Raw genomic sequence first — 21509 nt, 5'->3', positions numbered from 1 at the left:
AGATTGGACTACGAGTACGAGATTGAGTACGAGTACGAGTTTTCAAACCAAATTCGTGTGCCTCCTATAATCACTTATCACACCAATCTTACCCCTAACATTTATTTATGTGTTAGTCAGCAACAGGGAAGAGTTATAGTTTGGGGGATACAATTGTGTCGAAATTCCAAAGTCGTACTCGTACTCGATCTAGTACTCGTAGTCAAATCTGAAGGTCGCTAATTGTTTAATGGACGCTCGCCATCTTTCTTACGTACGGTGGATTGTCTAACTTTTTAGCAACAATTGAACGTCTAAGAAATTTGCAGGAGCTTACTCTCTTGTATGGGACATGAACAGGCACTCTTAATAGGGTTTTTAACAGAATTTTTTATTCATTAAAGAATAAAAAAAAAATCTCTTAGTCTTCAATAAGTCTCCATGCCCATGTACATGCATACTAGCCTGCATGTTAGCTTTTGATGGTGTTTTGGCCGATAGGTTTTAAAGAAACGGAAACAGAAAAGGAAGAATTCTTTTACAGTACAAACGGTTGATTGTTTTTGTAGATTTTTATTTGCATTTTTGGTATATTTTCAACAACCTGTTGACGATGAAAATCTGCTCAAACAATGATAAAAAGCGTTGATTCCAGTCCACTGCACTTAATTGTTATTTTTATCTTTACATTTACTGCATTTACCGATTAGTTGGCCTAAATTAAAGGGACTGTGTCAGATTTTCACAGAGTTTTGAACAGCCAAAATTTATATTTGTGTCGTAGGAAACTTAAAAACAATGTTCCATTTTTATTAACAAGTGCTATTTTAGAGCACTAAAGCTGTCTAAAAGCGCGTTTGCCAAACGCGTTTTGCAATTTGAAAACGTTAGCCAACGTTTTCAAGTTGTTTCCGCGCGCCTTAAAAAAAAATCGATATTTATAGCCGAAATTTGATTTTTATCCCCATAGAAAGGTTATATCTTAAGTTAAATGTTCAAAGATAATGTTTTTATGGGTAAAGTTACCTACCACGTATTTCAGAACAGTTTAGACCGCGAAATCTGCGAAATCCCCGTGACATAGCCCCTTTAAGCACCAACTGGTACTCGTCGGTATCCGAGACCAGTCTGAGCCCGCAGTTTTCTTTACGCGGTTGCTAAGCAACTGATCGCGCCAGGCCACGCAATTTTCCGGCTACACTTGAGTGCTTGATAATACAATTCGACAAAAATAGTTATCAAAAATGACACTTTTCCCTTTGAATGAGGTTGATACTGACGCAAAAAAGTCATACGAATGGAAAATGTTTCCGAATACCCCTTCGTGGTAACTGGGAAAGTAAGTATAAAAAGAAAATAAACAGACTTTCAAGCCATAGGTAGTTACTTAGGCAACCTCGAACCCGAAGCTTTGTTGACTTTACAAAGTGGCGTCATCTTGCATTGGAACGCCGAGATTACCCAAGGGATGAGATCTTTTAGAGACTGTGACGCGATGTTAATGACGAGGTAAAGCACCCGAAGATTGTTCAGAAAATAGTTATAAGCGGCGTCTGAAGGGGTAAAATGGGAACTGGGAGTTCGCCCTTCCCTTGATGCATTGCACGCCGCTCATAACTGCGAGAGAAGCGACTGGGTACGAGTCTGGATCAATGGCACTAGGATTTGGTCACTAGGAATGGGAATCAATAGGCTAGGAAATGAGATTTGGGCAAAATTTGGGCTGGGAAAATGGGATTTATACCCCCCTCACCCCCCCCCCCCCCCCCTTCAGAACCCTTTCATAATGGCCTTGTGAAAGACTGAAAAAATATTTTTCTTCGAAATGTTTCTTCCTACTTACTTCCTTGCTTGTTTGATTGCCTCCGTCCTACCTTCGTCCGTCTTTTTGTCAAGGACATCATTCAGAGGTTAACGTGACTGAAAACGGCGCCGAGATCGTGATAGCCTATGGTCACGCAAACTCAGTCATGTGTTTATTCACGCAGGGAACCCCGACATTTACAATAATAATTTGAACGACCCCTTTAAGCAGATTTGCCTTTCATCGACCGGAAACGAAGTGCTGTTATTAGTCCTAAAATAGTTGGATACAAACCAAGAATGCTGTTTAAAGGCCTCGACTTTGACATGACCAAAACATTATTGTTTGATGCTGTCAGCGAACTCGTGAGCTTACTTCTGCTCTAACACAGCACGTATAATACACAGATTGCGTCAAAATGTTTGGCGATAAAGTTTGTCGCCGATTTCTGCTTTATGCATTTGTGGTATTCACTTGTGGAGTTTCTTCTCTTAAAGGTATTTCCGAAACTTTATTTCTTCCCTCTAAATGCTACAGTTTGACTTAAAAATTTACTTACGTTTGTGAATAACTTGCAAATTGTTTATATTTAAAAGATCTTTGATTTCCCGTGACGCAGACCTCTTGACAATGTTGAATTGACTTTTTCGTGGGGCTATTTTGTCAAACAAGATTATTATCAAAATGAAAAAAAGATCAACCAAGATTTTGTTTTTCAGTGTGATATGCTTGGAGAGCACGAGTTACATGTGACGCAACTTTGCTTCACACTTTCTTTCCTGAAATGCAAAAAAACGTAATCTCCCGGTCACCATCCCGAAGAAAGAACAGTGTTCAAGATTGAAGTAAGAACGACAATAATTGCGATAATTAAAAGGTACATTATTCTGTAATGCCGAACAATGGCGTGGACAGAATTATTGAATCCTCTGCGGAATTCCTACTGGTCATTACTTGCTAAATTCTCCCTACCTTTTTAAAACAAATTTAGTAAGGCGCGTGATGAGAGTTGCGGAAATGATCTCAGCAAATATATTGATTAGAAGTTAAATTCTATGAAGGAGAATGATAGGGATGTATGAAAACAATTGGGAGAATTTCGATGTTCACCATAGGACGTAAATGGTAAAATGCGCAGTTTGCTTCAAAAATAAAAAGTAAATTGTACTACATGTTCATTAAAAAATCGCTATCGAAAAACAGATGTACCGGGTGTACTAGTGATTTTAAAGACCTTACGAGTACTTCAGCTTTTTAAACAATAACTCAAGAAATTTAAACTGTACATGTCTACACGTTTCTGAAATGATTGGTCAAAACATCAGTTATAGATTTTTCCATTGGTAATTATACGTGCTGATCGTTATTTGGATCAAAGACTTTTCATCAGCTATTTGAAGCTCTGCGGCTGAAGTTTATGTTGACCTTAAAAACGGCAGTGGTAAATCAAAGGTGCGTGATATGTAGAAATACGAGTTTAACGAAATAAAGTCATTTCTGTTTTGTAAAGGCATTTAGGATTTTCAGAAATGGCTGGAATGAATGACAACGTCCAACAACTTTCTTTTACATCTAAACATTTGATTGAACATACGTGAGCTCATTCATGAAATATATTTATTTTTACCCCATACACATAAAGGTCACGACACGTTAGACTGAATTCGTTGCCAGCATTGTCACGAGATGTTATTATACTGTTTTTGATCTTTTAAACTGCAGGGTTTTTTTTCTAATTATGTTTTAAGTGTTGAATGATCTCCTTAATAGCTATCAGCAAATGACTGAACTGGTTTTGTATTAGTTTGATTACGCATGCGCTGTGCTTGTAAATCATTCCTAATAAGAGGACTATATGGAACCTGTTAAACCGGTCTTGTGTATCGTAAGATATTTGTACTCGTTTCGTGGGATTTTTGTACTCCACTAGGCGGAGTAGGACAATAAATGGATTAATTTTACTCCTTAATTAATTTTACTATTAATTTTTACAGTGACTTCTTGACTCCCGTGTATTAGGGGTTATTTTCTTTGTTTAAAATTGCAAGTAATGCTCGGAGTTGCGTGTGGTTTTGAAAAACCTCCGTTTTGACGAGAGATGTGTAAAAGAACATTTTAAAACAATTAATTAATTAATTAAGACTAGACAAAAACCCTTATGAGCTTCTGGACTAGACTAGCATAGAATAGAAAATATTTCTTCATTTTCTCAACAGAACGACGTTTTATTGACAGTCACGTGACTTGTGCGCAGGACTTCATCCAACTTGTCGTAAGATTTAACTCGCACCTCTGGCAAACTCTTCCGTCCAAGATTGACATGCATCTCAATGATGAACACTGTAAACCATTCTTTGTGAATAGCTCGCATGTCTTCATAAAGACACCGCATAATGGCTGCGGTACAAAGTCCAAGGTCACTCGGGATCACGTGATTTTTACCAACACTTTTATTGCGCGAGAGGAGACTGGAGCCGGTCAGCTGGTGTCGTTTTTCCCGGATGTAGAAGTTGGTTTTCGTTGTACTTACGACAGAAAGAAAGCACCGCCCGCGTCAGGTAAGCAATGAATGGGAAGTGTTTAACATAATGGAGTAAGTAGAGCGGTTTTAACTCGAGTGTCAAAAGTAATTTACGTTTGCTTTGGTTTTAAATTTCTACACCTAGTGATTGGTTTAATAAACTCGCGCCACTTTCTCAGCCAATGAAAAGTAAAACCAAACCAACACGTGATTCGCTCGCGCACGTTTTCCAACGATTTGTTCTGGCTACATGTATTTGCTTCGACTTTCGATTGGTTCACTCGATCTTATGTCTTTCGTGATTGGCAAGAGTGATTACTTTGGTTTTGGTTTTACTACACTCAAATGAAAACTGCTCTAAAGTGGTGTTGTGGAGTATTCATTGTCGGTTGGTTGCTGGTGATTCTTCACTATAATTTTATGATTTTCCCTTTATCTGTAATAGTATATTGCTAAGTGGCCTTTTAATTAATTCTAATGGTTCGCTTGGCGTTGTGGGACTGACGTGCACGGTTTGCTTGGCGTTGTGGGCCTGATGCTGACGGGAAAACGGCTCGCTCCCAAAACATCAATCCCCGTGCTCCCAGTTTTCCAGCCTTTTCGCCCTAACAGTCCAACCGATTGGCGCCTGCGGACGAGGCAGAGAACGACGCGTGAATGGAAACATCAGTGTGGTGTATCGAAACATCATAAAACAATATCTCTCAAGATTAGATAACGAAACCACAATTACGGTTACGATTTCGTTCCTTTTGACCTGATGGATAATTTATAAGTTTGAGGGAAAATGTGAAAAAAATTGTCAACGACTTAAGGTTGTCAGCCAATCTAGTCTCAGCCTTTGTATTAATAGAGGTAATTTTTAATCTCTATAATAATGTTTGAAAGAAATGTTTTTCAACTGATTTTTTCCAGCGCCTCTACAATTGGATAAACTCCATTCAAGTCCAGAGAATGTGACAACGTACTACGGTTTACCAGTTGAGCTGAGGTGTACATTCAAATATGGCGCCCACCCCGTACGAGCTGTGATAACTCATGAAGGAAAAACTGTAGCTAGCCAGCAAAACGGCACCCAAACAGTCACTGTTACTGTCGGACGTCTCAACAAGGAATATGGCTTATATACCTGCCTGGCTGAAGACGCAAATCACAAGAAAATCACACACAACATCATGCTAAGAAAAATTGGTACGCCAGCCTATCGGATGTAATTGTTGTAGTTGTTGTTATTGTTAGCTTTTTGCTGCTGTTGTTAATTGCAGAGAAATGTTAGGAGCCAAGAGAACGAACGAGTAAGAGTGAAACTTAGAGTCTAATTAGAGAGAGTAACAAGCGATGATCGGGATAGCAGACACTCGTATTTTCTTAAGTAAACGCCGGGTCTCGAATAAACACCGTGTTTCCAAGGTGGAGTTGTAAATAACCTCAAGCATTTATTTGAGGTATAAAATTTGTAAAGGTAAAGTCTGTGTACAAACCAAGTGGCCCACACAGCCGGAGCTTATCCCGGTTTCTGTAGCATGAAGCGATTAGGAGTATTGCTACGTCCCCTGGATGGGATGCCAGTCCATCGCAGGGTTACCCCCTAGCAGTAGATTCGCCGGTACCCATTTACACACCTGGGTGGAGAGAGGCACTGTGAGAGTAAAGTGTCTTGCCTAAGCACACAACGCAGCGCCCCGGCCAGGGCTCGAATCCGGACTCGGAGTCGAGCGCGCTAACCATTAGGCCACCGCGCCTCCCACATAAAATTTGTGGTTGTAATGAAAATATGTAAGTCTGTCAAAGAAATGTAAAAACAACATTCTTTAACGGCGAACAGACTTCATGAGTCAAATAAACCGGGTCCACCAGGCCAAGTTTGAAATAAACCCTGAGGACGTTTAATCGAGAAAATATGGATGAATCATTAGTAAATAAAATCTCCCAGTGCTTAGGGCTCAAGTAATTTCACGAATTTGTTTTGAACGTTAACCCTATTCAGACCGGGCTTTTTTTGGACCTTCTTCCAGAATATTTAAGCAATCACCATGAAACTTATAGGATGTATTGTATGTCCGAAACTCTTTCTTTTGGTATACGTCACGTGGGATGGTGGCGTCACATCACGTGACAATTACATCATGATGTCAAAACAGCTGCCATCTTGGATCCGCCATCTTGGATTTTAAAATTTTTCCAAAATGCCAGAAAACCACCCAAAATCACTGCAAAGTACTCAAAATAAATAAAAATGTGCTTTAAACCCGTAAAAATGTAAAAATAATTCCATTTAAGTTGATTTTTATTAACAGAAACACGAAAAATTACAAATTTGGGAAAACATGCCTGTCAAAATGCCGTTGCCATGGTGATATCAAGTTCCGGACACATCATCCAACCCTACCAAATTGTTGCCAGATAAATTTTAGAAAAACTCAGAAGTTTGGCAGCGTTTGGTTAAATCTTAAAAAAGTTATAAAAGTTCAAAGTCAGCGCGGGCCTGAAAAGCCCCCCCCCCCCCCCCGGTCTGAATAGGGTTAAGATTGTTATGTTTGTTTGTTGTTTTACCCATTAATTGCAAAAAACGAAGCTTTTCACGGATGGCGCATCTGAAAATTATTAAACCTCAGTTTTTAAATGCATCCTTGTAGTGTGTCTCAATCTTTAGCAGTCGTGACCATTATAGTTCGTTTTTGGTTGTTGTTACGTTTTTGGTAATTTCCTACCCCAAGATAAATTCGTTAGAAGTATAAAGGTTAAAACTAGCATCTATTTTTTTAAAATAAAGTTAACTTTAGTAGTGTTATCTGAGTTATTTCAATGACGTAAATACAGTGGAACCCCGATATATCGATATGCCAAGGGAGCAGTAAAATAATATCGTTATATCGAAGAATCGTTATATCGAAACTCCCGATATAACGATTGGCCGTAAAATAACCGAAAATATCGTTATATCGGGGTAAACCTAACAAGTACTTTTCACTGCATCTAAGAGGAGGATAGAGGCTTAGAACACAGTATCATTTTCGTATATCATCGTACAAAGCTGTTTTTAGAAACGTTACGAATGACTCGATTACCGTAATGTTATTGCATTAAATTCGATGTTTGCAATAAAAAGTGACGGTGTACTGATAATATCGTTATATCGCGGAAGATTATACTTTCGGTCCGCAAAATTCTCATCATTATATCGGGAATATCGATATCGAAGATCGTTATATCGGGGTTCCGTCCCATACATTTTACTGTAACTTTTGTCGGGACATAGAATATTCATCGTTATATCGGAATATTGTTATATCGAGGAGTGTATCCGAATAAATTGTGTTTGTTGTTTTTGTAGATTCATCGTCCATTTCAGTTGATGGTAAAAAGATCTCCTGCACACCCAATGAAATGCAGTTAACGCTTGACCGTGTGACGTATCCATGGTTACACCCAAACTTCTTTGACATACATCTCATGGACGACAACTGTCGACCTTATCACATGAATTTCACGCACATTATAGTAAAAACTACATACGGGGAATGCAAAACAGTGAAGAAGAATTCAGCTGATGGCGTCATCTATCGCAACATCTTGATGGCGTTTGTAAAAGCTCGACCCGGAGAACTGGTCACTAGACTCCCGGATGTATTATTTCCTTTCCAGTGTCGGTTTGATCGCAAGCAAAAGGCGCCGGCTCCTTTGAAAAGAGATGTCAAGATATTAAGTCCAAAAGGTAATAAAAGAATACAATCATACATTGACAACTTGTTCAAGTAAAAAAAAGGGTGTTTTGATTGGTTTTGTGCGGTCTGAATCTTGTTTGAGAATGAATTTCGGTGATTTGCTTATTTCAGGGGGGGGGGAGAAAGTCGGCACTTTTCTTTGGAGACATAGCAGTGCCTGGAAACAGTGCGAGTCTATATCAATCAAGCCGTTGCTAAGTAAGACGTCACCTAAAGTTTTGTTTTCTCAGCAAGATTTAAATATCAATGACTGCATTCGTGTGAAATTCGAATAGTGGCGGTGTTTGCGTTTGATGTTTCACGCCACTGAATTCTCACCTGATGTTTCACGTCACTGAGAATGTTTTGGCGGCGTGGAATACCAAGCGAAAAATTGGTCACGGTTGACATTTAACAACCAAAAAATGGTAAATCATTTCAGAATCATTGGAGTTATTTTTAATTGGTATAATTCGCAAGCCCTACTTTTGCCAGACTGGACACCGTTATCACTGTTTGTTGTTGTGATGTCCGGCAAACTTCAAAAGAACAAACAAAATGCAAATAGCTATTGTGTTTTGTGCACGGTCAAGACCAAGATATGCGAACTAGACAATGACTTTGTCAAGCTATTCACTGTGCCCTTAGCAACCATTCCATAGCTACTGCGCACATTCGGTTGCCCGGCACCGCTATGACCCCTTTTTCAGTCGTGTAACAAAGGGAGTTTCCCCCCCCCCCCCCCCCCCTGGCTTATTTTAAACATTGTACAAAAGAAAATCGCCAAAACGTTTGGTTCAACTTTTTGGAAATTGGCGATATGATGCGTGTGTTCAACACTGCCATATGCCTTTGCCGGAAATGGACGTATATTTATTTATAAAAAAGTTTGTGAAAATTTTGGTCGAGTTTCTTTTAAGGACCGAGCGATGAATGTGTATTTCGAAGAATTTGCGTTTTTAAGAATACAGCAAAACGTAAAAGCAATTACTTTTTGATACCATGGATACAATTTGACAAGTTTCCAACTTTTCAAAAACTTACTTACCGCTCAAAAATTAAAAATTTATTTAGCTGAGTTTTTTTTATAACCGACAAGAAATCTTCTGTGCACTGTTAGAAATATTTGTAAAAGAAATATTTCAAAAAAGAGATCATGTTAGGTGAGCAGTAGGCTAAAGAAATCGGAAGCGAAAATTAAATGAAGCACGTTGTGTTTTTTTGCAGAGCCGCTGACCTTGGTTAAATCCAAGAGTAGTCCACCCATCGTTAAAACTTACAAGAAATTTGACGTAAGGCTGGTTTGCACGTTTAAAGGCGGAGACCCTCCCGTCAACATCACACTGACCAGGAGAGGGAGGAGGTTGACTGACGGGGTGGTAGTGAAGGGAAAGGTTTTGTTCGGTACGGTAAAGACCAATCACTGGGCAGCATTTGGATCATATAATTGCATTGCAACGGACGCTAAAGGAAACCAAGTGAAGTATAGAATTAATCTGAAAAAGGCAGGTAAGGCCATTAACAGAACATGTAAAATCGCCTCAAAAAGTGTCGAGGACATGGGCGCCTGTTGTTATTAAGATCGTAGTTGAATTTTACAGTCTAGCTATTCAACTGTTTACTTTTTAGAACTTAATATTTTCATTTGTTTACTTTTTGATCCTTTGTCAATGTTAAAGTCTTAAACTACGTCAAAAGACGTGGCTTTCTAATATCTTTAATACTTATTATCTACTAGGTCATTCACTATAATTACTATTATTTATTTATGCAAGGAATGCTGATCATGAATGTCAAAGGGAAAAAATTATTTCCAAGCATGGTGACCGTATATGGATAAAGAAATATTTACACAAACTGCTTAAAAATCCCCTGATGGGATCCACTGAGTTAATTAGAAATTGCTGACGTAAAGAAAAGATTTTTCTGCTGTCATTAAGGTTTTTAATTAGAAGATCTCCTAAGGTTTTCGTGTCATCTAGTCTGCTTGCATTATATAAGTTATAAATTACGTTTACGTCATGCATCATTTTAGGGGCACGTGACCTGACGTCAAGCGGACTAACAGTGATGTGTAAAAAACATTACATAAACGTGGCCTTGAACAGACTTGTGTATCCATGGCTAGACCCAGGGACGCTCCACATGAATCTTATCCAATCAAACTGCACTGCGTACAACGTCACTGACATGCAGATCAGGATCCAGGCCCCACTTTATGGGTGTGGCACCAGAACTCTGCGGAAGAATAAGTTCGTGCTGGAATCTCGTAATGTATTTATTGCCCGAGAAAAGCGCCGGCCGGGATTCGGTGTCACATATCTGCCCGACACGTACTTTCCGTTCGTCTGTCGTTATGAAATAACTCGCTCTGCTGGGAAAATAGTATTTAAACCACTTGGTAAGTTGTCTGTATTAGCAGCAGCATGTCATTGAAGTGAATTTAATGTAGAGGATTTTAACTACAGCAAGCAATTTTATATAGCTGCCGATGAGGGTGCCCTCCCTCCCCCCTTCCCCCCAAAAAGTGTATAGTCACTCCAACTACCGTGTAGGTTTATATTTGAACAAGTGTGAGCCTCTCTACGGGTACCCACGGTCTTCGTTTTCTTCGCAATTGTTTTGCAAATCTTCGTTTTCTTTAAGTAGATCTTCGTTCGGTTTTTTTTCGTGAAATGTTGTCAAATGCCAACATTCAGAAATTACAGATATTTTCTGTAGTGTTTACGAATTTTGACAGTTTTATATCGGAGTGATCAATTTGATCACGTGAATTTTGGTCAATTTCAGATCTTCGCTTCAATCTTGAGATCTTCGTTTTTTCCGCGGTGATCTTCGCGTCTTCGATTTCTTCGGAAATACCCATAGAGAGGCTCAAGTGTGTAGGTTTATATTTGAACAAGTGTTTGAACAATGTGTTGCTTTGGTCAGCCATAACATTACGTGTTTGCGCGATCATGTTGATGAAAATGAAGATGGTATATTTGGAGCCTGGTGATTAAAGGGAAAGGGGATGTTTTTTCGAGAAAGACGTTCCGAGTGCTTCCAACAGAAATCAAACCTATGAACTTCAGATTATTACTTCGGAAGGTCATAGGTTCGACTCCTTTTAGGAGCACTCGAAATTCGTTTTCTCCGACTATGTAACGTCTTTCAAATTACGTTTCTTTGTCACGGTTGTTCAATCTCTGCATTTTTTAAACCAAAACTTTAAGACTTCCCTCTTTTGCTGGTTTTGAATGTGTGTTTTGATTGTTGTTTTGTGCGGTCTACATCTTGTTCAAGAATGAATTTTGGTCATTTGCTTAATTTTAACATTGTACAAAAGAAAAATCGCCAAAACGTTTGGTTTAACTTTTAGGAAATTGTTGATATGATGCGTGTGTTCAACACTGCCATATGCCTTTGCCGGAAATGGACGTATTTATTTTTAAAAAAAGTTTTGGAAAATTTTGAGTCGAGTTTCTTTTAAGGACCAAGTGATGAATGTGTATTTCGAGGTATTGGAGTTTTTAAGAATACAGCAAAACGTAAAAGCAATTACTTTTTGATACCATGGATACAATTTGACAAGTTTCCAACTTTTCAAAAACTTACTTATCGCTCAAAATTAAACATTTATTTAGCTGAGTATTTTTATGACCGACAAGAAATCTTCTATGCACTGTTAGAAATATTGAAAGAAATATTTTAAAAAAAGAGACCATGTTAGTTGAGCATTACGCTAAAGAAATCACGTTGTGTTTTGTTACAGAGCCGCTGACCTTGGTTAAATCCAAGAGTAGTCCACCCATCGTTAAAACTTACAAGAAATTTGACATCAGACTGGTCTGTACGTTTAAAGGCGGAGACCCTCCCGTCAACATCACACTGACCAGGAGAGGGAGGAGGCTGACTGACGGGGTGGTAGTGAAGGGAAAGGTTTTGTTCGGTACGGTAAAGACCAATCACTGGGCAGCATTTGAATCATATCAGTGCATCGCAACAGACGCTAAAGGAAACCAAGTGAAGTATAGAATTAATCTGAAAAAGGCAGGTAAGGCCATTAACAGAACATGTAAAATCACCTCAAATAGTGTCAAGGACATGGGCGCCTGTTGTTATTAAGATCGTAGTTGAATTTTGCAGTCTAGCTATTCAACTGTTTACTTTTTAGAACTTAATATTTTCATTTGTTTACTTTTTGATCCTTTGTCAATGTTAAAGTCTTAAACTACGTCAAAAGAAGTGGCTTTCTAATATCTTTAATACTTATTATCTACTAGGTCATTCACTATAGTTACTATTATTTATTTATGCAAGGAATGCTGATCATGAATGTCAAAGTGAAAAAATTCTTTCTAAGCATGGTGACCGTATATGGATAAAGAAATATTTACACAAACTGATTAAAAATCCCCTGATGGGATCCACTGAGTTAATTAAAAATTGCTGACATAAAGAAAAGATTTTTCTGCTGTCATTAAGGTTTTTAATAATAAGATCTCCTAGGGTTTTCGTGTCATCTAGTCTGCTTGCATTTTATAAGTTATAAATTACGTTTACGTCATGCATCATTTTAGGGGCACGTGACCTGACGTCAAGCGGACTAACAGTGATGTGTAAAAACCATTACATGGACGTGGCCTTAAACAGACTTGTGTATCCATGGCTAGACCCAGGGACGCTCCACATGAATCTTATCCAATCAAACTGCACTGCGTACAACGTCACTGACATGCAAATCAGGATCCAGGCCCCACTCTATGGATGTGGCACCAGAACTCTGCGGAAGAATAAGTTCGTGCTGGAATCTCGTAATGTATTTATTGCCCGAGAAAAGCGCCGGCCGGGGTTCGGTGTCACATATCTGCCCGACACGTACTTTCCGTTCGTCTGTCGTTATGAAATAACTCGCTTTGCTGGGAAAATAGTATTTAAACCACTTGGTAAGTTGTCTATATTAGCAACACTAGTTGTGATGTTTTCAACTACACGAGCAATTTTATATAGCCGCCAATGAAGGTGTCCTCTCCCCCGCCCAAAATCTCCTAGCATTTTGATGTAGGCGACATTTTCATGTATAGGCACTCCAACTACCGTTTAGGTTTAACATTTAACAATTCCGTCGCTGTGCTGCTTAAGTCAGCCATAACATTTCACGTTTTGCGCGACGATGAAAATGAAGATCGTATATTTTAAGCCTGGTGATTAAAGTCAAAGAGGATATTTTCTGTAAATGACACAGACATGCTCGGAGAAAGAAATTCCGTGTGCTCCAAACAGGAATCAAACTTATGACCTTTAGATTACTACTTCGGAAGGTCATAGGCCTCTTAGTACTTCGGAAGGTCATAGACTCCTTTTAGGAGCACTCGAAATTTCTTTTTCCGACTATGTAAACGTCTTTCAAATTTCGTTTCTTTGTCATGGTTGTTCAATCACTGTATTCTTTTTAATCAAAACCTAAGACTTCCTCTCTTTTGTTGGTTTTGAATGTCTGCTTATAAAAAAATTAAAAAAATGGCACGCGATGCATGCAGAAGCGATGGCGTTTCACGAGGGGTCTTACATAATTTTGAGTAAAAACTTAAAGTAAATAAAAGTAGCTGACACCTTGTGTGTGAAAAAACTGTTATCCAAGTGCAGCTTACATTTTTTAAACATAAGAAGCTTGTTAGTGATTGTATAGCTGTTATGAATTCACAGACCAAGGATGCAAATAATACATTTTCTTCGTAGATTTTCTCAATTGACCAACAGTAATATTTTATTTTATATTTTTATACTTTTTTTAGATTTCCCTATGTCGTCTCAACAAATATTGCGTTATACTGTAGTGTGATATCACGGATAAACGACATACGATACGCGCGAGCAAGCTTTTTAGCTGCAAGAAAGGTCAAACGGCCTCTTGCTCACAGTGTCCCTTTGAATTATAAGAATTAAAAATTTCTGTCAACTAAATCTAATAGACCCCATCATGTATAATTAGTCTCTTTCGTTTATAAATTGTAGTGTTCCATTCTAACTGCACGGAAGTATTTTGCTTTTGTGTTTACGCGGCGATTTCTTGTTAAGTTAAACTTGATTTTCTGTTCGATTGGGCCAAACAGACAAACCGAACCGTTCGTTCGATGGCATAAAGCGATGTCACGCCATCGCTTAAAAATAGAAAATCTAAACATCCTTGCGTCTTTCCTTTCAGAACCACTTACACTTGATCAGTCAATGTCAAGTTCCCGCAAAATATTTTCCCCGCTGAACATGGCTGTAAAGTTAAGGTGCACTTTTCATGGAGGTGAGCCCCCAGTACAGGTCAGCATCATCAGACACAAGGCGGTGATTGCGCGTGCGCAAGGCAGGATGTTGAGCTTTGTGTTGGAACCACGCTTTCAAGATGGCGGTCGTTATGTGTGTCAAGCGACCGATGCTCTCAGAAAGACCGTCAGGCATGTTATTAACTTGGAGATTCCAGGTAATTAAGTTTAAGTTGTAAAGCGATGTTTTAGATTGTTTTCCTCCGGTTACCGATAAAATCGGAGAATCGGTACTGTTTCCCGAATACCTTTTGAAGTTTTTTCCGACGAGTTTCTGAATCTCATTACCCAATCAGAACACAGCCTGGGCATTTCTGGGCTCAATCCATAATCAGACACAGAATTTTACAGTAATTGTTAACTCATTCTTTGCAGTCAATGGCGTTATCTTCAACAAAGGAGCAGCAGAACTTGAGTGCGGCTCACGATTCACCACCACCACTTTAGACCGCGCGAAGCTCCCGTGGTTAAATTCAGAACGCATGCGCATGCATCTCAATGACCCAGGCTGTCGACCGTACTATGTTACCCCTGCGCATGTCAGTTTTAAGATGCCACTGGGTGGTTGTGGAAGCAGGCACATTACGTCACCAAGGAAAATAATATTCACCAACCGCGTGTTCATCGTCGAGAATGGTTACCGTGGTTACAAGGAGAGAGAAATGAAAACCTTAATGGAGATTCATTTCCTTTGTAAATACAGACGCATTGGTTTACTAAGTGAAAGCATCAGCCAAAAGAAGCGTCTCTTGTGAGAAATGAAGAAATTAAAAGTGGACTATTGTATATTGTATACAGGTCAAAAAGTAAGAAGGGGAAAGGGAGGCGACGAATGAAGCAGCCTTAACATCACTTTCTCTCTCCCTCTTCACTCCGCCAACCCCCCCCCCCCCCCCCCCCCGCAACCCCACGCTTCTCCGGACATGTACCTTTACTTCTAATAAGCTCCAATTTTATCCCTCTTCTGCAAAGGACACTTCCGTGAGGACAGTAAGAATTTTACGAACGCTTGTCGCGCAAACGTTTATACTGAAGGCTGTCCAATGTATTATGTTCGGCCCAGAAGGAATCGTAAAAGCAGCAAAAAAATTCATTAGATGCGGCAAAATATGAAACAGTCTTCAGTGACAGAGTAAATTTGTACCTATATCATTTTTTATTTAGTCCTTAAACTCTACCTACCCTTGAACTACAGCAGGGTTGGGGAGAGTTTAGGAAGTGGGTGTGTTTCTACCTTATGCCTCGAAAGTCAATAGAACTGTGTATAATTGTATATAAATAACACTGTAAATAAGTGTGATTTATGGTATGTGACATTTTGCTGTACTGTTCTTTTCTTCACACAAGTATTCTTTAAACTGAATTTCAGGCTAAGTATTCTTGTGATACAAATTGCAACTAAAGCCAGCCGCACACGAGCTGAGATTTTTAGTATAAACCCCACAAGTGAATAGTGCTTTTCGCGTGCGCTGATTGGTTAACTCGGAGGTGATTAGCAAAGTACTATTCACCTCCACTTCGGTGAATAATTGTTTAATATTGTATGCAGTATATCCCGCTTTTTAATTTTTACTTAGGGAAACGTCATAGGGTCAACCTCGTGTTTCCTTTTCAAGATGTATGTATTTTTTCATCTTGAATCAATCTTATGTTTATATTATCCGGCGATCTCCACTGTTTTGATGTTACTGAAGAAACCATAAAGAATTGTCTCCTTTTTTATCTGTGATTGAAATGAATTGAAATAAAGTGTTTTTATTGAGTTTGTTATGCGTGACGCATACTTCTTGACTCGTGAATCTGTGCAAAATCAGGGCGTGAAACGGGATATCGGCCTACCTTAACCACCCTCTCCCGTATTTATTTGCAATATTTGTGCAATTTGTTTTTGCTGTCACAGTATTAAACCACTTTTTTAGGATTTTGCGTTCCTTTCAAAAACCGCAAATCTGAAAAATTCAGTCATCGTGGAAAATGTGTTTTCAAAAGAAACGGCATTACGCATTGACGAATTATTCAGATGGCCACACTGCCACAGTGGAACATAACGATTCTCGATATAACGATATTCCCGGTATAATAAAGAATATTCTATGTGCCGGCAAGAGTTACAGTAAAATGTATGAGAGTCTTACATAGGTTTGGCGGGACGCGGGATGGGCCTTTTTTTCGCTGGCGGGATGCGGGATGAAAGGAAATTTAAAGGCGGGATGTGGGATAGAACGACTTCGATATAACGATATTCCCGATATAACGATGAGAATTTAGCGGACCGAACGTAAAATTTTCCCCGATATAACGATATTATCCGAACACAGTCACAATTTAACCAGAACATTTACAGTTATCGAGTAACCTCTAACGTTTCTGACAACAGCTTTGTATGATGATTTACGAATTAATGAAACAGTATTCTAAGCCTCTTTATCCAGTAAAAAAGTATATGTTAGGTTGACCTCGATTAGGTTTACTGCTCCCTTTGCATATCGTTATATCGGGGTTCCACTGTAGTTTGAAATTTCACTTGTCTCTTCTTCTCACCAGGAGACGACAGACCGATTTTAGACTATCGTTTTAAATTTGGATGTTTTATCAGCTCTCCGCAGTTTATATAGCGTTATTTTTACACTTTTAGAAGGCGAGACAACCCGGCTGCTTAAGACTTTTCCTTCCGTTAGTCTACCGACTGACATGAGCTAGACTCTAAACACTTGTCTGGTAGACAGAGGTATTTCTCCGGTAACTTTGTTAGCGACAAAAGCCGACAACTCAGTTTTTTCGGAAGCAATGCTTCATAAAGAATTTTAGTGATATTTGGAACGACAGCTTTAATAGTGGAAATATTTATTAGATACTTTATTAGTGGAAATATGGCAGGGGTCGACCTTTATCACGCCAAGTTGGCGCGGTGGGTTTTCAATTTAAACGTGGGTCCTCGCACGCATCTTTGGTTAAGAAAACATATTCATAGATTTAATTAACTTTTGCCTGTTTCACTTACTTTGTATGCATTTCTGGCTCAATCAGTAATCAAGAAATTTTTTTGTTCAGTTTCTGAGGCGTTGCAAAATGCGTGGCATGCGATGGATGGTAGACACTTGCCTTGAACGGGGTAAAAGTGTCTTCGTCGCCTTCCGCGTAGTCCGCGTAAGAGCGGCTAGACATGCGGTTTAGCTGCGCCTTGTCAAAAATGTCTCGTGTAACCCCGAAATATTTAATGTATGTAGGTATGACTGGTAAAGTGGCGCCGATTCATTTCGGTCTGTCTGAATCAACTATCGTGATTAACTACAAAATATAGAATGGGTAAGAATAGATAAGATTCTTGAAAAGATCAAGGCTTGAATTGAACAGGCGCCCTGGAAATGTGCTGGAGTTTTACACTGTTTCGTAGGAAAACAACTATTATGTACCCAGGAAATGCTGTTCCCCGCGAGAAGTCTGTCCCAATATTGTTTATATCGTGTCCCCTGTTCCGGGTAACACCTTTTCCGTGACACTGGTGCTTTTGTGGGCGCGGGAATTTAAACTTTTTCACGATGTTATGTTAATATTTCATCCTATAAAATTCCAAAACAAGATGTTTTACTGAGCATTAACAACAGCATTCCAAATGTTGAATTACGTAGGTTTTCTAACAGCATACAGGGAATCAAAGCTACAGGAATTTCTGGGGAGAAATTCCGCCGATAAACTCTGTATTTACATTGCTAAAGGAGCGACTGTTTGGCAGATAACCTAAAATAGTTATTCCTGGTATTGGTTAAGAAAAATCACCATCCCCCTGGCGTACTAAAATGATCCTTCCTCGACGACACTTTATCGGTACATAGCAGTGTACTGCAGGAATGTTTACAGCGGCAGAGCGGGTTACTATGTAAATATAAACAAAATGTAAATGTTGTTTTAAGTAGTCATGCACTAGTTTCCAGACATGTCACTGAAACAGAAGAAACAAATCTTTTAAATGAACATAACATAGTTAAAAATCCCAACTAGCAGGAGGCAGACCAGTTGGCTATATCCAGGGTGGGAGAATATATACAAAGCATGACCGAGGATTTGATCTCGGGACGACCGAGAACAATTTCAGCTAGTGGCAGGGTGGAGGGTTTGAACGCGGGGCATCCGGATTACAACACCAGTGCCCTAAACCACTCGGCCACGCTACCTCCAGTGAGTGGGTACAAAAACTACTTAGTCATATTTATGATATTTATTTTCAGCACCTTCCCGAAAATAACGGTGTGTATGTAATAAGTGGGTATAAGAAAGATCAAGGAATTCCCACGGATACCGTTGGGCTGCCGAGGCGCAATTACTGACATTACTTGCTAAAAAGGTTCAGACGATGTTAATTTCGGACAAAAAAGTGTCCGACAATAAAACCATCCGACATTTTTACCCTGATGCGACAGGAAAGGGTTTTGAGATGGCAGGAACAGTGAAAGCTGCCACTTTGGCAACCAGAGCCAGATGGTTCTTTTGAAGATCTTGTCACAGATCATTAAGCCACTTTGAGCTCCAAAGCTTTCAGTTTCCTCAGTTTATAGAAGGAACTCTTGCGATACATAACAACAGTATTTGTGCTATTTTCGCGTCGGTGTATCTGTCGAACCTTGAGGGTACCGTAAACTCATTTTCCCAGATGTTGTTTCAGGCTAATTCGTATTTTGTATGCGTAAATTTAAGTGTCCGGAATTTTTTTTCCGAAATTTGTCCGAAATGAGATAAAAAGTGTCCAAAAATTAAACGTCAGAAATAAATCGTCAGAAAATTTAAGTCCGAATTTTTTTAGCAAGTGATGTATTCTTCATTTCTGCAATGTACAAAAATGATTGTCTTCATCGAAGGAAACTGAAAGTGTTACTGTAAACCGTTTACTTCCTTGTGACGAAAGTTCAGTATATGTAAGTCAAATTTTATTATCTACTAAGCAGTCACTTTTTCTGATTCCTAAACAGTGTAGCATTCAATTCCTATTGCAAACATATCCTTCGACCAGCGCTCATCTCCATAAAATGAGTGAAAACTGGGAATTGCACTTCAATCTTCTTTAACTGTTGATTGCTCAACTCAACAGTTAACCACGACGTGGCTGCTAATGACCTGGGAATGACCTTATCATTGAAAGACAGGCTAAAGTCACTAAACCGGTCGCATTTGTAGAATCCTTTCACGTGCAATTTTAAAGTATATCCCGCGTGTGTTTCCTGCATTACAAGCTGCGTTAGCCCCAGTTCAACTTCTAGAATTTGGTTGTTTTCGTAAGTCTTTTTGCGATCCCTATTGCAAAATGTAAACGCCCGGATGTAATTCGTTGATGAGTTAATTGAAATGTATTTCAACGCTTTGGTACTTCAAATTTCACAACTTAAGAAAATGAGGCCCCAGTGTATGTGGTGGCGTTACGAAAACTTTCGTGACCCGGCGATAAGGATCGTTTGAGAACGTTCTAGTTCCTTGTTTAAGCCCAAAAGATATAACATGAACCTTTGAAAACCGTGGATGTTTAAAAAAGATTAAAAGCAAAGATGCAAATTAGAATATGTTGAAGACCTCTATCGCATATTTACGGCTAGACAATAAGGTTGATCAGCTCCTTTTCAGTGGAGGGTATTATATTTTCATAAATTAAGAGTAAATGATTTTCTCCTTTTCATGTTTTCATATTCCGGAAACTGCAAGCAGGCTGTATTTCTGTATTTGCTCCAAATAAAATCAGTAATAATTTCATAGAAAAGTTAACTGTTCGTGATCTATAAAAAAAGCTCAAAAAAATCAAGCTAAATGGGTAAATAGAAATGAATTCGTTCTCAAATTTTACAATTTTGTCTACATTGTAGTTTAATTATTCACTTCCGTGGTCGTCTTTGTTAGCAATGCGTACTTCCTGATGGGTGAATGTCATTTGTCGAGCCCAAGCAATCATTGCTGTTCCCGTCATCCTCTCTTGTCTTTGAACTTCTAGAAATCACGCCAATAAAAGGAAACTTGAGTGGTGCGTTTATTATGTTTAGGGATTGTGTGAATGATGCAGAAATCACGGTTTCTGTACGTACACAGGAATTCTTGTGTAACTCCTAAATAAAAAATCCCGGTGAAAAAAAAAACGTCCATTTCCATAACAGTTTGTGAAATAAGGCCATTCAGGTTGATTTAACTTCAACACTAATTATCGCCGAAAGAATGTCAGGTTCGTCTTGTTGATCCAGCAGGTTGTAATCCTATCATTATCTACCGGAAAGGCAATATCGGCTTTTAATTTTTTTTCATTGTTTTAGACGGTATTTTTTTGGCTTAAGTGCTTTTCCGACTTCTCCGAACTAAAAGGAATTACATTTTTTATCCTTTAATATCCCTGAGCCCTCGGATAGTATTATCGAAACGTAATAAAAAGTTTTTTCCCATACAATAGACTGAATTGAAACTTAGTGTAAACGTGCATTACACTCTCACAAGAAACTATCTTAAAGTTAAAGCGTTTTAAATGAAGAAAATCCACATTGAACAAAATGTTTCCCTCTCGATGTTTTTTCAAACTTTGGAACAATGTTATCAGAAAAGATTTAGTAAAAAATAAAAACGTTATTCAGCTTAATGTGTAAATCCCATGTTATTATTTTGGACGATCACATTTCGTTCCGGTTAAAAAAAAACATGTTGTGGAACACATCACATTTTGTGTTTATATCGGTCATGGAGTACGTGAAAAATCTGTTTAAAAATAATTACTGGATTCCTCCAAGTAATGAAAACTGTTTCTTCAATGCACTCCAAATGATTCCGGTACCAGAGAAGTACTGTTTTGTCTATTCGAAAAAGTCTTGTACATATCTTTGAACTTCTAGAAATTAAATCACGCCAGAAATGAATAAGAGTGATCTATTAAGTTTGCTAAGGTAATTAGTTAAGGATCATGTAAATGATCCAAAGTCACGAATTTTTGTATATTGACACGGGAATCTTTGTGTAACTTCTAAATAACATGGCCCGGGTAACATGGAGACCATTTTCCCCACAGTGGGTCAAACGGAAGGCCCTCAGATTCATCATTTACGAGCCTCTTTGTCACCGATTTCACCAGATGTTTTGAATGGCCAAAATTTATATTTGTGTTTCCTGAAACCTAAAAATAATAGTCCATTTCTATAAAAAAAGAAATTGCTAAATTAAAGCACTGAAACTGTAAACGAGCGTCT

The 21509-nt window shown here is 38.7% G+C and overlaps 2 protein-coding genes across 2 annotated transcripts in view; both read left to right on the top strand.

Annotated features, from left to right (window-relative positions):
• Positions 1 to 15062, top strand: part of LOC144652486 (uncharacterized) — a 93474-nt gene extending 78412 nt beyond the window's left edge. Inside the window, exons 9-14 of the mRNA XM_078512499.1 lie at positions 9236 to 9517; positions 10044 to 10409; positions 11763 to 12044; positions 12571 to 12936; positions 14196 to 14465; positions 14683 to 15062. Of these exons, the coding sequence (XP_078368625.1) occupies positions 9236 to 9517; positions 10044 to 10409; positions 11763 to 12044; positions 12571 to 12936; positions 14196 to 14465; positions 14683 to 15062 (1946 nt within the window). The remainder of the gene's footprint in view (positions 1 to 9235; positions 9518 to 10043; positions 10410 to 11762; positions 12045 to 12570; positions 12937 to 14195; positions 14466 to 14682) is intronic.
• LOC144652630 (uncharacterized) lies at positions 2076 to 5672 on the top strand. The gene is made up of 3 exons (XM_078512706.1): positions 2076 to 2280; positions 4000 to 4341; positions 5220 to 5672. Exons 1-3 carry the CDS (start codon positions 2202 to 2204, stop codon positions 5516 to 5518), a joined length of 720 nt encoding a protein of 239 aa, XP_078368832.1. The 5' UTR covers positions 2076 to 2201; the 3' UTR covers positions 5519 to 5672.
• Positions 15063 to 21509: the final 6447 nt, after the last annotated feature.

The sequence above is a fragment of the Oculina patagonica genome, chromosome 4 (genome assembly GCF_052425735.1).
Source record: "Oculina patagonica isolate OP01 chromosome 4, crgOcupat, whole genome shotgun sequence".
NCBI lineage: Eukaryota > Metazoa > Cnidaria > Anthozoa > Scleractinia > Oculinidae > Oculina > Oculina patagonica.
Note: the sequence above shows the minus strand (reverse complement) of the source record. Positions and strands in the feature narration are given on the sequence as shown.

Coding starts and splice junctions, on each gene's coding strand:
- LOC144652630 (XM_078512706.1), top strand. CDS start 2,202: ATGTTTGGCGATAAAGTTTGTCGCCGATTTCTGCTTTATGCATTTGTG. Junction 2,281..3,999: donor TGGAGTTTCTTCTCTTAAAG/GTATTTCCGAAA, acceptor TTTTCTCAACAG/AACGACGTTTTATTGACAGT. Junction 4,342..5,219: donor GAAAGCACCGCCCGCGTCAG/GTAAGCAATGAA, acceptor GATTTTTTCCAG/CGCCTCTACAATTGGATAAA.